The sequence below is a fragment of the Silene latifolia genome, chromosome X (assembly GCF_048544455.1).
Source record: "Silene latifolia isolate original U9 population chromosome X, ASM4854445v1, whole genome shotgun sequence".
Classification (NCBI taxonomy): Eukaryota; Viridiplantae; Streptophyta; class Magnoliopsida; order Caryophyllales; family Caryophyllaceae; genus Silene; species Silene latifolia.
Window position 1 is genome coordinate 90,692,207 of NC_133537.1, and position 15,672 is coordinate 90,707,878.

At 42.0% G+C, this 15,672-nt stretch overlaps 2 protein-coding genes across 2 annotated transcripts; both read left to right on the forward strand.

Moving 5' to 3' along the window:
* The first annotated feature begins 8,919 nt into the window (after nucleotides 1–8,919).
* On the forward strand, nucleotides 8,920–14,649 carry LOC141617832 (uncharacterized). Its single transcript, XM_074434970.1, has 5 exons — nucleotides 8,920–9,462; nucleotides 11,244–11,770; nucleotides 12,099–12,284; nucleotides 12,469–12,598; nucleotides 12,709–14,649. Exons 1-5 carry the CDS (start codon nucleotides 8,920–8,922, stop codon nucleotides 14,647–14,649), a joined length of 3,327 nt encoding a protein of 1,108 aa, XP_074291071.1.
* A 21-nt stretch (nucleotides 14,650–14,670) lies between these two features.
* Nucleotides 14,671–15,141, forward strand: LOC141617833 (uncharacterized). The gene has a single exon (XM_074434971.1). The coding sequence runs from the start codon at nucleotides 14,671–14,673 to the stop codon at nucleotides 15,139–15,141; it is 471 nt and encodes a 156-aa protein (XP_074291072.1).
* The last annotated feature ends 531 nt before the right edge of the window (nucleotides 15,142–15,672 follow it).

Sequence of the window (15,672 nt, forward strand, 5' to 3'; positions counted from 1 at the left end):
CCAGTTCATCACCATGTCACTCCAAAACTCTCGGCCGTGGTCAAATACCATGACTTGGGGTAACCCAAAACGAGTTATGATGTTCTCCCAAATCACCTTTCTTACGGCCGCCGTGGTCTTGGCAGGTACCGCAACAGCCTCGACCCATTTGGTGAAGTAGTCGACGGCGACGATGAGGTACTTCCTTCCTCCGGAGGCCGTCGGAAATGGCCCTAATAAATCCATCCCCCACTGTGCAAATGGCAGGGGGCTAAGTACTGGTTGCAAGTCTCGGGAAGGTGCGTGTATCACGGGAGCATGCATCTGATAGTTCTTGCACTTCTTGGTCTTAACTCTGGAATCCTCAAGCATGGTAGGCCAGAAGTAGCCGGCTCGGAGAGCTTTGTGGGCTAGCGTTCTTGCCCCCATGTGATGTCCACAGATGCCTTCGTGAATTTCTGTCAGTATGAGCTCCGTGTCGGCTGGGCCGACACATTTTAAAAGTGGTCTTATTACGGACCTTCTATACAATTCTCCTTCAAATACCAAGTACCTCGCGGCGATCCTTTTTATCTTCTGAGAGAGACTGCGGTCCTCCGGTAACTTTTTTGTTAGTTTGTAGTTCATTATCGGAGTCATCCACGTCGTCTCGGCTTCGATGTCGCCCACCATGCCGACAGTCTCAGTGATGCTTTTAGCATTCCTGATATCCACCAGCACGGTTCGGCTGACATTCTTGATGGTTGAACTGGCAAGTTTTGAGAGAGCGTCGGCTCGGTTGTTCTCAGACCTGGGGATGCATTGGATTTGGAAAGATTTCAATTTTGCAGTGTCAGCTTTTACCCTTTCCAGGTATCTTACCATCCCATCGTCTCGAGCCTCATACTCTTCTCTGATTTGGTTAGTCACCAATAGTGAGTCTGTCTTCAACACAATGTGTTCCGCCCGGCAGACTCTAGCTAGCTCGACTCCGATTATCACCGCCTCGTATTCGGATTCGTTGTTTGAGGCCGAGAAGGTAAACTTCAAGGCATACTCAAACTCGTCCCCGTTTGGGCTGATGATAAGGATGCCGCTTCGAGCCGTTTTTTCGTAGAGGACCCGTCGGTATATACTTCCCATACGCCGGGCCGTGATTCTTCTTGGTATGTGCACTCGGCCAGGAAGTCTGCAAGTGCCTGCCCCTTTATCGAGGGCCTCGGCCTGTATTGAATGCCGAAGCCGGATAGCTCTACTGCCCATTTGATGAGCCTGCCGGATTATTCAAATTTTTCTAATGCTTTCTCCAATGGTTGGTCGGTTAAGACCGTCACGGGATGCGCGTCGAAGTAAGGTTTCAGTTTACTTGCGGAACGATGATAAAGAAAGGTCGCTTTTTCAATCGTGGGTAATTTCTTTCGGCAAAGACAATGTATGGTCGACAAAGTAGATTGGGTGTTCTTTGCTTGTTCTCTTCCTCGACGCTTACAAGATCGACCGTGGCCGAGGTAACTGCTAAGTATAGATATAGCGTTTCCCCCAGCGTCGGCCTGGATAGGGTCGGGAGAGTTTGAAGATGAGCTTTCAGTTGCCTGAAAGCTGTGCTATGTTCCTCCCCCCAGCTGAAGTCTTTATTCCCCTTCAACACTTTGAAGAATGGGGTGCTATTGTCGGCCGACCGAGAGATGAAGCGGGCGAGAGCCGCCATCCTCCCGGTCAACATCATAACTTCTTTTCGATTCCTCGGCTCCGGTAGGTCCAGTATTGCTTGGACTTTCTCTGGATTGGCATCAATTCCCCTGGCGCTGACAAGCACACCGAGGAACTTACCTGCCCGGACACCGAAGTTTCATTTCATCGGGTTAAGTTTCATCTTATATTTCCTTAGTGAACAAAATGTTTCGCTCAAGTCGGCCAAGTGCTCGCTGTCAGACTTGCTTTTTACAATAGCATCGTCGACGTAAGCCTCGATATTTCGCCCTTTTTGATCTTGAAACTCTTTGTCCACCAGCCTAGTGTAGGTTGCGCCAGCGTTTTTCAAACCGAACGACATCATTTTATACATGTATGTGCCGTGTATGGTGATGAATGCGCACTTAGGCATGTCTTCTTCGGCCATGAATACCTGATGGTATCCTGAGAAGGCGTCAGCAGGCAGCTCGGATAGTGTAGCCTGCCGTTGCGTCAATTAAACTATCTATTTGAGGCAAGGGATAGCAATCTTTAGGGCATGCTTTATTAAGATTTGTAAAATCAACACACATCCTCCACCCCTCTGATGACTTCTTCACCATTACAACATTTGCTAGCCACTCAGGGTAAGTACAAGGCATGATAAAGCCCGCCTCTAATAGTTTGTCTACCTCGGCCTTGATGGCCTCATCTTTCTTGGCCGAGGAGTTCCTCATCTTCTGCTTGACAGGGCGAGCGTTGGAGAGTACGTTCAGCTTGTGAATGATCACCTCTCGGCTCACGCCTGGCATCTCGGCGGCTGAGTACGCGAAGACGTCTTTGTTCTTTCTCGCAGTCAGGAGATCGGCTCGATTTTGGCTCCAGGCCGACACCAACAGTTACGGTGCATCCTGGGTCAATTTCTATTTCTTCGGTCTCGGCTCCCTCGACCATGCCGACGGTGTTCATCGGATCACCCTCCTGTTGTAAGGATGGGCTCTTCCCCTTCTCTGATTTCTTCGCCACTTTGAGGGATTGCATGTTACACCCTCTGGCAGATATTTGGACATTGACAATTTCATCTCTCTCGTCCTTTGAGACGAGCAGGCCTCCCCCGGTCCGAGACATACATCAATGTCAGGGCCCGGATGGACATCACTGCGTCGGCCTCGCTCAAAGTGACTCGGCCTATGAGGACGTTGTAGGCAGACGAACCATCAATGACCACGAACTCAGATAAAACATTCTTGGCCGCATCGGCTTGGCCAAACATCACCGGCAGTCTGATAGACCCCAGGGGTACCAGGCCGGCCCCGGAGAAGCTGTATAGTGGGTTGGTGCAGGGGCTCAGGTCCTCAATCTTCAGACCGAGATTGAGAAAGCATTCCCTGAACATGATGTTCGTGTAGGCGCCTGTATCAATTAGGCACCTCTTAACCAAGTGGTTGGCTATGTCCAGGTGGACTACCAGCGGGTCGCTGTGCGGGACTACGACTCCTTCGTAGTCCTTCCTTCCGATGGTTATATCGGGGACGGTGGAAGCGGGGATCGCTGTGGTGGGCACAAAGTTGATGGCTTGGTAAAGCTCATTTAGGTGCCGTTTGTGCCCATTAGCTGACCCTCCGTTCTCGTTTCCTCCGATAACCACCTGGATCACTCCCATCCTCTGGAATACTGATTTCCTATTCGCCCCGTCAGAGCTCGTTTCCTGGGTCCCAGATACATACTTGCTGAGGGCCCCCTTTCGGATCAGCTCCTCGATGGCGTTCTTCAGATGCCGACAGTTGTCGGTCTTATGGCCGGGCTGGCCGTGGTAATCCCAAAATTGGCTTGCACGTCACCTTCCCCCTCGTCTTGGGGGTCTTGCCCACTCTCGCCCTTCATTCTTGCTCGGGGCAAAGGCCTCGGCTGGATATTTGACCAGGGGGGTGAGACCGTTGTACCGCTTCCGGGTGTATGGTCCCGAACTCCCCGGCGCCGCCGAGTTCTCGCTTCCTATTAAATCTCTCCGGCCGTGACCGATTCATGTCACGGCGACCTTCATCAGCATTCTCCCGGCGGCTCCTCCTTTCTGGGTGCCCAGCTTCACTTTGGCCTACCCAGATCTTGTGGTAATCCTCCACCTTCACGGCTCGGTCGGCCATCTTTCTGGCGGAGTCGAGGTTGAGGTCCTCGCACTTGATCAGCTCATTTTTGAGCTCGCCTTTCGGGAGGCCTTTCATCGTGCGAAGGCCGCGATTCGTGTTCGGCCACGGATCCGCCGAGCTTTTGCGTCAAATCTCTTCACATAGCTTCGTAGAGACTCGTCCTCCCCCTGTCGGATAGTGAGGAGATATGATGTCTCCACGGCCCTTCTCTTGTTGCAGGCGTACTGGGCTATGAAGTTATCCCTTAGGTCGGCTTAGCAGTATACCGAACCATTAGACAGCCCTTTGTACCAACTCTGGGCCATCCCATGCAGGGTTGTTGGGAAGACTCGGCACCATACCTCATCAGGCTGCTCCCATACCGACATGTAAGACTCGAAAGCCTCGGCGTGGTCGGTTGGGTCACTGACCCCTTTGTATGATAGTGACGGCAGCTTCAGTTTAGTCGGCACCGAGACTTCGAGGACATAGTCACTGAGGGGCTGTCTGACCACGTGTCGAATGACACGCGGCGATCGGCTCCTCGCGACATTAGTCCGGCTTCTCTCCTCGTGGCGGGAAGAGCTTCTTGTCATTGTCCGACTTTGGTGAGTCGGACTTCTTTCTTCATTTCTTCGGGGGTGGCCTCGTTGTTGCCGCGGCGACGTTGTCCTCCCGCGAGTGGGGGAAGGACTTTGGTCTGCCACTGGCAGCACGGGCTCCGCCGGCGTCCTAGTATGCATGGCTCCTTGTATCGCCCCGGACAAGTTGTTCGGGGTCACTTTATGGGCCCTGGTCACCTGTGGGTGTGCTGCCGTCACCGTCGTTGCGGCGGGGGTGATCGGCGTAGTACCGATCAGGTCCAGGAATAGCTTCAGTTTGGCTGCATCGACCACATGTCCCATGACAGTGACTTGGCCGGTAGGCAGCGGTGTTTCTGGTAGTATCGGCATCCCGTACGCCGGTTGAATTACTCGGCCGGTGGGGGACTGCCCGATCTCAGAATTAGGGACTGTGTCATCCTGGTAGAATGCAGTTTCGTCGCTCACAATTATTTCTTGTTGTTTTAACATCTTCCTAGCTTGCTGGGTGGGTTTTGTTTTGTTTTTTTTTTAATAAGGGAGGTGACTAGCTTTTAGTATCTTTGATCCCCACAGACGGCCCCAATTATTCCGGGTGTAATTCCGGAGCAGGATTTGTTACCACGTATGCTTGTAGAATGATGACTTTGCTTGACTCTTCCTTTCGGCCTCTCCTGAAACAATGAACAAACTGAGGGCTCGGCTTAGTACCGAGCGAACTCACTCCGACGCTCAAGTCAGTAAACTTAAAGAGATTAAGTTGTGTGTTACTTGGCAAAGTATATTGTAGAGAGATAAGGGAGTTTTATACCAGATTTATAATGAGTATTAGGGTGAATTGCAGATTATTGGATCGTTTTCTCAATGAGGGTTGAGGAGTATTTATAGACTTTCACCTTTTGTCACGTAGTGGCCAAGTGGCCAAGTGGCAGGGCAGGTGGAAAGACAGTTCTACCCTCGGCCGAGGGACCCATGGCAGGCCGGCGGACCTGGTTGACTCCATGCCGAGGGGTCTTGGATATGAGTACGCGGATATGCCTCCCGGCTGGCTAGTTGCCCAGCCGAGACCCAAGTGACAGGCCGACAGGCTGCGTCGGTTATGCTGTCTAATACGTTGATTTCCTGTCTTTTGGCTTTGACCTTGCTCAATATGTTGACTCGGTCAGCGGGTGCAGAATATGCCCCATCAAGATTGAAAGTAAGAAACACACTTAACACTAATTAATTCACTTCTCTCTCTAGTTTTAATAATACATTTACTAATTCATTATCATACACAATTAACACCACCATTTGTCTTATACTTCAAATTTTATGAAAATTTTGTTAACACTTTTCCTGTTTCAGTTTTATTCTTTTTTTGTTTTTAGACAAGTTTTCGACATTTTAGGATTTCACGAGTGTAATTCTAACAGCAAAAAGTGTAACTTTAATCTACGAAGCGGTTTTTACGGATATTATTTTGAAATTTGTAATATTAAGGAATGTTTACGAGAATTTTGCGTCTTACCAGTTAAACTTCAGTCTTTTTTGACTGATTTTGACGAATAATATTTTAAATTTTTGTAATTTTATCACAACTTATTGTAATTTTAGCATTTTACGAGTGTTATTGTAACGACAAAAAGTGTTATTTTAGTCAAGGAAAGTGTAATTTCAGTCCAATGAGAGTGTTATTTTAGTCCAGAAAAGTATTATTTTAGTCCAGAAAAGTGTAATTTCAGTCCAATGAGAGTGTTATTTTAGTCCAGGAAAGTGTTATTTTAGTCCAGGAAAGTGTAATTTTAGTCCAAGAAAGTTTAATTTCAGTCCACTGAGAATAATTTCAGTCCATTGAGAGTGTAACATTAGTCCAATGAAAATATAACCAAGTGTATTGAGAGAAATTAAGTGTAATTCTAATGGATATAAGTGTATTTCTAGCAGAAAAACGGTAATTTTAGCAGAAAAAAGTCTAATTTTAGCAGATAAAAGTCTAATTTTAGCAGATAAAAGTCTAATTCTAGCAGAAAATATTGTAATTCCAAGGACAAAAAGTGTAATTTTAGCGGAAGAAGTGTAATTCTAACAGAAAAAAGTGTAATTTTAACAGGAAAAAGTGTAATTTTAACAGGAAAAAGTGTAATTTTAACACGAAAAAAAATAATTCTAACAGAAAAAGTGTAATTCTAACAGAAAAAGTGTAATTCTAGTACAATTAGTGTCGTTCACATTGCAAATTGTAATTCCAAAGGTACAAAGTGTAATTTTAAGAAAATTGTAATTTTAACTTTAATAGAGGAAAAAGTAATTCTAATAGAGAAAATTGTAATTTTAACTTTACTAGAATATTAAATTAACAAATTATACGAGATAAGTGTAACTTTAATAGAGAAAAGTATAATTTTAGTAATAGAGATAAGTGTAACTTTAATGAAAATAAGTGTAATTTTAACAGAAAAAAGTATAGCTTTAATAGGAAAAAGTGTAATTTTAATATAGAAAAGGGTAATTTTAATGAAAATAAGTGTAATTTTAACAGAAAAAAGTGTAACTTTAATAGGAAAAAGTATAATTTTAATATAGAAAAGTGTAATTTTAATAGATCTCAGATCAACCACTATTCTCACAAAGTAAATCTGAAAAAAAAAAGTGTAATTAAGAATATAATATTTGTTAACATAAATTCAAAAGTAAATCTGAAAATTTTTAAAACAAAAGAATTTTTTACAAGAGGGGATTTGATTATCATACGGATATTAACAAGGCGAGATTTGTAAAATATAAAAATATAATAATAAGACGAGATTTTAAATACCAAATCTAAAAAAATGTAGTCCGTATAAAACCTAGCAAAAAAAATTACCCATCTGAAAAATATATAACAAGACGAATTAAAAAAAAAATAACTAGATCTGAAAAACAAAAACACCCACAACAACCACAACCCATATAAAAAAAAGTACAAGATAATTATAATAATATAAGATAACAACATAATTTTAAATACCAAATCTGAAAAAAAACCAACAATAACTCCGACTATTTTTTAACCAAAAAAAAAAGATAACAAGACGATTAAAAAAAATGACGGAACTAGATCTGAATCACAAAAACACCCACAACAACCACAACCCATATAAAAAAAAAGACAAAAGTACAAAATAATTATAAGAATATAAGATAATTATAGATTTTGTTTTTTTAAAAACGAGCCAACCACCACCACCTATCAAACCTTAGATTTTATTTTTTTAAAAAAAATCTCAAATCTGAGAGGGGGAGGAGGGTGGCGGCAGTCAGAGGAGGAGAAGGAGGACGGTGGCGTGAGTAGAGGAGGAGGGTGAAGTGCGGTGTGGTGGTTGTGTTGAGGAGCCGCCGACACGTGGAGAGGGTGAGGGAGGTGAGGGAGGTGAGGTCGTGGCTGGTCAGGTGGAGAGGGTGAGGGATGTGAGGTCGTGGCTGGGTGGTGTGTGGTGTAGATCGAGGCAAGGAAGATTGTTGGTGAGGCGCGTGGTGGAGGAGGGAGGACGGCAGGTCGTGTGTGGCGGTAGTGGGGGCAGGTGGTGTGTGACGATAGTGGGGAAAGGTGGTGGTGAGTCGGTCGTGGGGTCGTGTTGGCGGTGATGGCAATGTTGGGTCGTGGTGGGTGGTGCCAGTGGTGGTGGTTAGTTGAGGGTGGTGGGTTGTGGTGGTGAAAAGGTAGTGGTGGAGGTTGTCGGCGATGGGAGGTGGAGCCGGTGGTGGTGAAATGAGGATGAGAGAATGAGATTTTATTTGGTTTTTGAGATTTGATTTATTTGGTTTTTTGACATTTTGATTTATTTGGTTTTGTGAGATATTTGAGTTGTAGAGAGAAGGGGAGTATTGAAATTGTGTGAGATGAGAGAGAAACTGGTGAATGAAAAGGTATATATGTTAGATTAGTGGTTAATTAGAGAATATTTATTAATTAAGATGGGAAGAGAGAGATTGGGTTAATTTAGCTTCTTAATCCCCCATTTTTTGCTTTCAATCTCAACCCTCCATCTTTCTCATCTATTGGCTCTAAATGAGACTTATGGACTCACATGTAAGAGGAGGACTTACATGATCCTAATACTATATATATATATATATATATATATATATATATATATATATATATATATATATATATATATATATATATATATATATATATATATATAGAATTAGGATCACATGAGTCCACCTTATCTTTTTGAGTACGTGAGTCCATGATACAATATCACAAGTTATATTAAACAATATCACAGCTTATAAGAAGGCGGTCTTGAAAATGGGGTTTCTAGTGAGAGGTTTCTCTGCCTTCTCTCTAGGGTTTTGATCTTGCAAAATGGCAAGAAAAATCACCAAAAAATCCCAGAATCGTACTAAAAATCGACCTAAAGCTAAAATTAGACTGTCGTTTACTAATTGTGCTGATCTCAATTTAGATATGAATACTGTTGATACTTCGATTGTAACTGATTCCGGGGTTTCGCTTGCGGGGATTCCACAATCGTCTGAAGCCACAAAGACGATGGAGATGAGTGAAATCGTTGGGATTCCTATGATTGACATGTCAACTATTGTTGAGGACGATGTTTCTTCTCCTTCTGATTCAAGAGGCTGATGCGGAGGGATGGACTGAAGTGAAAGGTAAACGTTCTTCTTCTCCTAAGTCTCCTTCTGCTACGTCCTCATCTAAACTTCAACTCACTCCAGAGGACGTTGAGCCTGAAATTGCCTATTGGGATACTGCTGTGGTGTGTTATTTGTTGGGTAGCAATCCTCCATGGGAACTATTATCTGGGTTTGTGAACAAACTTTGGGGGGTCTATAAGTTTGACAAGGTTTCTTTTCTTCCTAATGGGGTCTTCCTTGTTAGATTCCCTACCAAGGAATGTCAACAACTTGTCTTACAACAGGGTTTCCCTATGTTTGATAACAAACCACCAGTTGTTAAGCCATGGACAGAATCCTGCAGTCTTCACAAGGAGCGTGTTAAATATGTGCCTACCTGGTTACGTCTGTGTGGTCTTCCTCTGAAATTTTGGGGGAAATCGAGTCTGGAAAAGATAGCAGGATTGATTGGCAAATTTATTAAGAGGGATGCTTGGTCGGTGTATGGGTTTAATTTTTCAGTACTTGTCGTTAGGAGTACCTAGACCAAAACACAATTTATAACTTCACAAACAACTCTACAATTAGTAAAGAGGCAAGTAAAGGTCGGATCCCAAGGGACGGGAATTGAGATGAGATTTCAATTGCAACTAGTGGTGTCTTAAGCGGTGTCACAATTGGGGTTTGAAGTAGAAGATCACTAAACTAAATAGCAATGAAAGTAAACAAGCAAGATGAATTAAAAGGGATGTAAACAATTGATAAAAGGCACTAGGGTGTTATGGGGTCATAGGGGATTCACGGAAATTGATCATACAAACATATTCTCAAGTTATAAGTAAGCAATTATTGTTGTGATGGATCGAGTTGGTTTATATCTTAGAATCCTAGGAAAGTTTGAGTCCCGGAGCCGAATCGATTAGATTGTACAACACCTACAAGTCGACTTAATCTTCCCTACTCAACAATATGCATGGTCTAATGAGACTCGAGTTGGTTTATGTCTTACAAGTCTCATTGAAAAGATAGGTGATGGGTAAAAAATGCAAGGATTCATAGGCTCACATTTCATCAAACATAACATGTGCATAAGTTGAGATCACAACAAGCAAGCAAATAAACTATGAAAGCATATTAATTTAAGCATGAATCATTCCCCATGTTGGTTTTTCCTAATTACCCATTAACCCTAGCTAAGAAAACTACTCACTCATTATCATGTTGAACATGCTATCAAGGTTGTCAATCATACCAACAAAGTGAAACATGATGAATAAATGAAGATAATTAACAATAATTAAAAAATTATTAAGAGAATTATGCCTACTAATGATTCCAATAATAAAGCAAAGAATAAAAGAAGTACTTGATGCTTGATTGGAAGGTTGTCAATCTCCCAATAATAACCCAAATAATCTTCAATTACCCAAAATAAAGGATGAACAAGAGAGAGATTAAGGAAATAAAACTTGTATTAAAACTTGATTAAATGTTGATTACAAGATTAAAGAGAGATTTGATTGATATTAACTACCCTAAAGATTGCTAAGAAGAACATGCTCTTCTAATTAGACTAATGGGGTATTTATAGTGGGGATTAGGTGCATGAATTAGGGTTAACTAAGGACTTAAATGACGATAAAGTCCCTTGTTGAGGAATCGCCGGTCTCTTTTGGGAGACTCCGGTCTCTAGGGAGACTCCGGTCTCTTTGAAAAAAAATGTGTATCCTTCCTTGAAGCTTGAAGAAGACGAAACGGGACTGTCTGGGAATCCGGGCGTCTTTAGCACGGGACGGGCGGATTTGGCAGCTTCTGCCCGGGCGTCCAGGGGGTGAGGACGGGCGTCTTTGGGAGCTTTTGCCCGGGCGTCCAGGGGGTGAAGACGCACGGGTTGTTGGTGGTGGACGGGCGTCTTCAGGGGAAGACGCACGGATTGTTAGGCAGTCTTGTTCCTTCTTCTTTTCTTCCTTTTTCTTCATAAAATCCTTGAGGATTTCCTCGGGGATGCAAGGATCTTTTCTCATCATTGCCCATCTACTATAGTATGTACAAAGGCCTTCTAATCTTGTCTCTCTTTGATGCTTGGTCATTGAATTCAATCAATTTAGCCTCATTTTGCCATGAAAATGCAAGGTTTGCACTCCTTTCCTACCAAGGACACAAAACCTCAAAGAATATGCAAAACAAAGAACTAAAGACAATAAATGACCCAAATATGCACTAAAAAGCATGGGAACAGGGCTAATTCGGGGACTAAATATGCTCTAATTATGGTCACATCAATGCTGCTACTGAGGAAAAGACTAGGCTTGGTTTCGCTCATTTGTTAGTTGAGGTGGAGATAGGGCAAGACTTCCCAGAAAAGCTTCAATTCTTAGATGAGAAAGGCAATGATGTCACTATCTTAGTTGAATATGAGTGGAAGCCAACAGTTTGTGGATTATGCAAGGGTATAGGACATACAACTGACCTCTGTAAGAAGAAGAATGCTGATAAATCAAAAGGTCCTGTGCCTACTGCTAAACCAGTGCCTAAACCAGTTCAGAAAGTGTGGAGACCTGTCCAGAGGACTAATGCTGATGTGCTTAACCCTGGTACTTCTCAGGTGGCGCAGCCTGCTGAGGTGCCTTTTGGGGGACCCACTTATCATGATTCCAATATGCTTGTTCCTGTGTCTGTCATTCAACAAGTGACTAGGTTGGAACATCAGTCACCAATCTCTCATTTGTCATCAACAAAGACATTTGTGGCTGCTGTTACTACTAGTTCAGGGAGTGAGACTCAATTGCAAGGGAGACTGGAGGACCCACCAGATATAGTTAATCATGAGTAACATTGGTTGTTGGAATGTTCGGGGAATAAATAGAGTTAGTAAGCAGCTAGATGTTAAAAAATTTCTTCATCAAAATAATATTAGTCTTTTTGGGTTAGTTGAAACTAAAATAAAGCTGCAGGATTTTGTTTCTGTTTTGAATAATATTAGCTCTCAGTGGCAGGGGGTCAATAATAATCTTTATCATCAAAGGGGTAGGGTTTGGGTTATTTGAAATCCTCAAATCTTTCAAGTGAATCTTCTTCATGCTAATGCTCAGTGCATTACTGTTAATGTTGTTGAGATAGCTTCTGGGGATAATTTTTTATGCTCTGTGGTTTATAGGTTTAATGATGCTAGTCAGAGAACTGTTTTGTGGAATTATTTGAAAAGTATATTTGGTGGCTATCAGGGTCCTTGGTGTGTCTGTGGTGACTTTAACAATGTCTTGCATTATAATGAAAGAATAGGAGGGGAGGTGACCTGGGAAGACATTGCTGAGTTTAGGGAGTGTGTCCAGTATTGTGGCCTGTATGATATCAAAAGCCAGGGGGCTTTTTTTTACTTGGAATAACAAACACAGCCCTTCTTCTAGAGGTTTCTCTAGAATTGATAGGTTTCTGGTCAATGATGAGTGGCTGGCAATATATCCTGATGCTTATGCACATTTCTTGCCTGAAGGTTTATTTGACCATAATCCATGTGTGTGTTTCAGAACTTCTATCAGACCTCCTAGACGTCCTCAGTTTAGATATTATAATATGTGGAGCCTGGAAAGTGAATATAAGAATATTGTTAGCACTGTTTGGAGTCAAAATGTGAGAGGCTCTCCTATGTTTCAAGTAGTAAGTAAACTCAGGATGCTGAAGAAGCCTTTGAAAACTCTTAACAACAATAGATTCTCTGATGTGGAAAAAGCTGTAGGGTTACAAAATCTCTTTTGGAGGATCTGCAGCTACAAATGCATGCTTGTCCTATTGATATTGATATTCTGGCAGCTGAAAAAGTGGCAGCTGATTCCTACAGACATCTGTGCAAAGCTCAACATAGTTATTTATGCCAAAAAGCTAAGATCACTTGGACTAAATTTGGTGATGAAAACACTCAGTTTTTTCATAACCTGATTAGGGCTAGACAGGTTCACAATAGAGTCATGTGCATTAAGGGTGTTGATGGTGTGATGGTCAATAATCCTACTGATATTGAAGAGACTTTTCTGCAGTATTATAAAGATCTCCTTGGGTCTTCTCAGGCTACCACTTCTGTCCATGTGCCTACTGTCAGGACCGGTCAACTGGTAACTCAGAAACACTACAATATTCTTCTCGCCCCTGTGACCTCAGCTGAGATTAAGGAGTGTATTTTTTCCATCCCTTCAACAAAATCCCCGGGGCCTAATGGCTTCTCCAGTCAATTTTACAAGGATTCTTGGGATACAGTGGGTGACACTGTTACACAGGCTATTCAGAAATTTTTCCAAACTGGTCAGCTGTTAAGGCAGGTTAACACTACTACTTTGACTCTTATACCCAAAGTTGATAACCCTAAGAGTGTGCTTGAATTTCGTCCTGTTGCTTGTTGCAATATTATCTACAAAGCTATTACTAAGGTGATGTGTAATAGGCTTAATAAGGTTTTGCCTGATATTATAAATGAGAGTCAGGGTGGCTTTGTTAAAAATAGAAATATAGTGGAGAATGTTCTCATTTGCCAGGACTTAGTTCGAATGTATAATAGGAAGGTGGCTTCTCCTAGATGCATGATCAAAATTGATTTGAAGAAAGCTTATGACTCAGTTGAATGGAATTTTTTGAGTCAAATGCTTTATGCCTTAAAGTTCCCTAAGGGTTTCATTAATCTGGTAATGGTATGTGTCACTTCTCTTACTTATTCATTATCAGTCAATGGCAGCACTTTTGGTTTTTTCCCTGGTAAAAGAGGCTTAAGGCAGGGTGACCCCTTATCCCCTCTTCTTTTTACTGTGTGTATGAAGTATTTATCAAGGATTCTGGGTGTGTTAGCCAAGCAAGATGAGTTTAGGTTCCATCCCCTCTGTGGTCACACTAGACTGAATCATCTTCTCTTTGCTGATGACCTCTTACTCTTCTGCAAAGGGAATGAAGCTTCCATCATGTGGATGTTAAGGGGGTTCTCTACTTTTTCTAGTGCCTCTGGTTTGACTCTCAATAAATCTAAGTCTGACATTTTTTTTAATGGGGTACTAGCTGGTACTATTGCTATTATTTTGCAAGTGTCTGGTTTTCATCATGGGGTTTTACCTTTCAGATACTTGGGTGTTCCTATCTCATCAAAGAAACTGACTAAGATTGAAGGAATGAAGTTGATTGATAAGATCTTAGCTAGAATCAGAGGTTGGGGTGCCAGACATTTATCTTACTCTGGCAGGCTGGTTTTGGTTCAGTCAGTCCTTTCCACCCTCCATTCTTGCCGGGCTACTATTTTTGTAATTCCAAGCAACATTCTAAATAGGATCAACTCTTTATGTAGGAATTACTTATGGGGTGGAGAAGCTAACTATAAGAGAGCTCCTAATGTAAAGTGGGTAAGTTGCTGCCTTCCTAAGGAGGAAGGGGGGCTAGGGCTCAAAGATGCTAAGGTGTGGAATAAAGCTCTCATTGGGAAGTATGCTTGGTGGCTTGCAACTAAAAAAGATCACCTATGGGTGAGGTGGGTAAGCCATGTTTATATGAAAGGGATTGAGTGGTCTGACTATACTGCTCCTTCTGATAGTAGTTGGACCTGGAAGAAAATTACTCACACAATGCAAGCCTTCAAGCATGCTTATGTTGGTAACAAATGGTTAGACCCTGATAGACCTTATACTCCTCAGTCTGGTTATGATTGGCTGCGTACTAAACATCCACATGTTAACTAGAGGTTCTTGTGCTGGAATTCAATGAATGTGCCTAAGACTGTTTTTATCTTCTGGGCTTTTATGCATAGGAGGCTCCTTACCAAGGACAGATTGGCAAGAATGGGAATCCTTGCTGATTTGACCTGTGACATTTGTGCTAACTCTAATGAAGATCATGCTCCTCTGTTTTACTCTTGCTCTTACAGTGTTAGATGTTGCAGTTTGCTGCAACAGCAACTTCATATTTCTTTCAACTTCTCTGAACTGGTTCACTGGTACTCTACTGCAAGGCTCCCTAGGTTACAGCGTAGGTTTATTGGAGCCTATCATGTGGCTATGATCTATTGGATTTGGATGGTAAGGAATGAGGCTAGGGTCCATTCATACGTAAGAAGACCTGAGGATGTGGTGAATCAGATTCTGCAAGACATTCACACGCGTTTTCTGAGATTGAATCTGAGTGTCCTTCACACCAAGGACCTTACTTGGCTCCAAAGTTTACATTTGACATAGCAGATTAGTCTTTCTTTATTTTTTGTATTGTGATAGATGGACGTATACTTTCACATGTACACTTTTCTATTTGATTGATTCTAATATACTTAACCTTTCCCCAAAAAAAATATCACAGCTGATACTCCAAAAAAAAAAAAATTTCGTGATATTGTTTTGTAATATAACATCACCCATTATGTTACACAATATCACAGCTTACAGTATCACACGTTATACTAAACAATATCACAGCTAAAAAAAAGTTTTTGAAAAAAAAATCGTGATATTGTTTTGTAATAGAATATCACACGTTATACAAAACAATATCACAACTTACACCAAAAAAAAACTTTGTTCGGAAAAACAAAATTGTAAAAAAAAAATTCGAAAAAAAAAATTTTGAAAAAAAAAATTGAAAAAAAAAATTGAAAAAAAAATTCGTGATATTGTTTTGTATAGTGCGTGATATTGTTTTATGGACTCATGGACTCAAATATATAGGTGGACTCACCGGATCTTGCCCCTCTATCTATCTATCTCTCTCTCTCT

Excerpts from the sequence above, each read along its gene's own strand:
- LOC141617832 (XM_074434970.1), top strand. The coding sequence starts at position 8,920 with ATGTTTCTTCTCCTTCTGATTCAAGAGGCTGATGCGGAGGGATGGACT. Across the intron at positions 9,463-11,243 it reads TGTATGGGTTTAATTTTTCA|ACTAGGCTTGGTTTCGCTCA; the intron begins GTACTTGTCGTT and ends ACTGAGGAAAAG. Across the intron at positions 12,599-12,708 it reads GCTCTCCTATGTTTCAAGTA|CTACAAATGCATGCTTGTCC; the intron begins GTAAGTAAACTC and ends GAGGATCTGCAG.
- LOC141617833 (XM_074434971.1), top strand. The coding sequence starts at position 14,671 with ATGAATGTGCCTAAGACTGTTTTTATCTTCTGGGCTTTTATGCATAGG.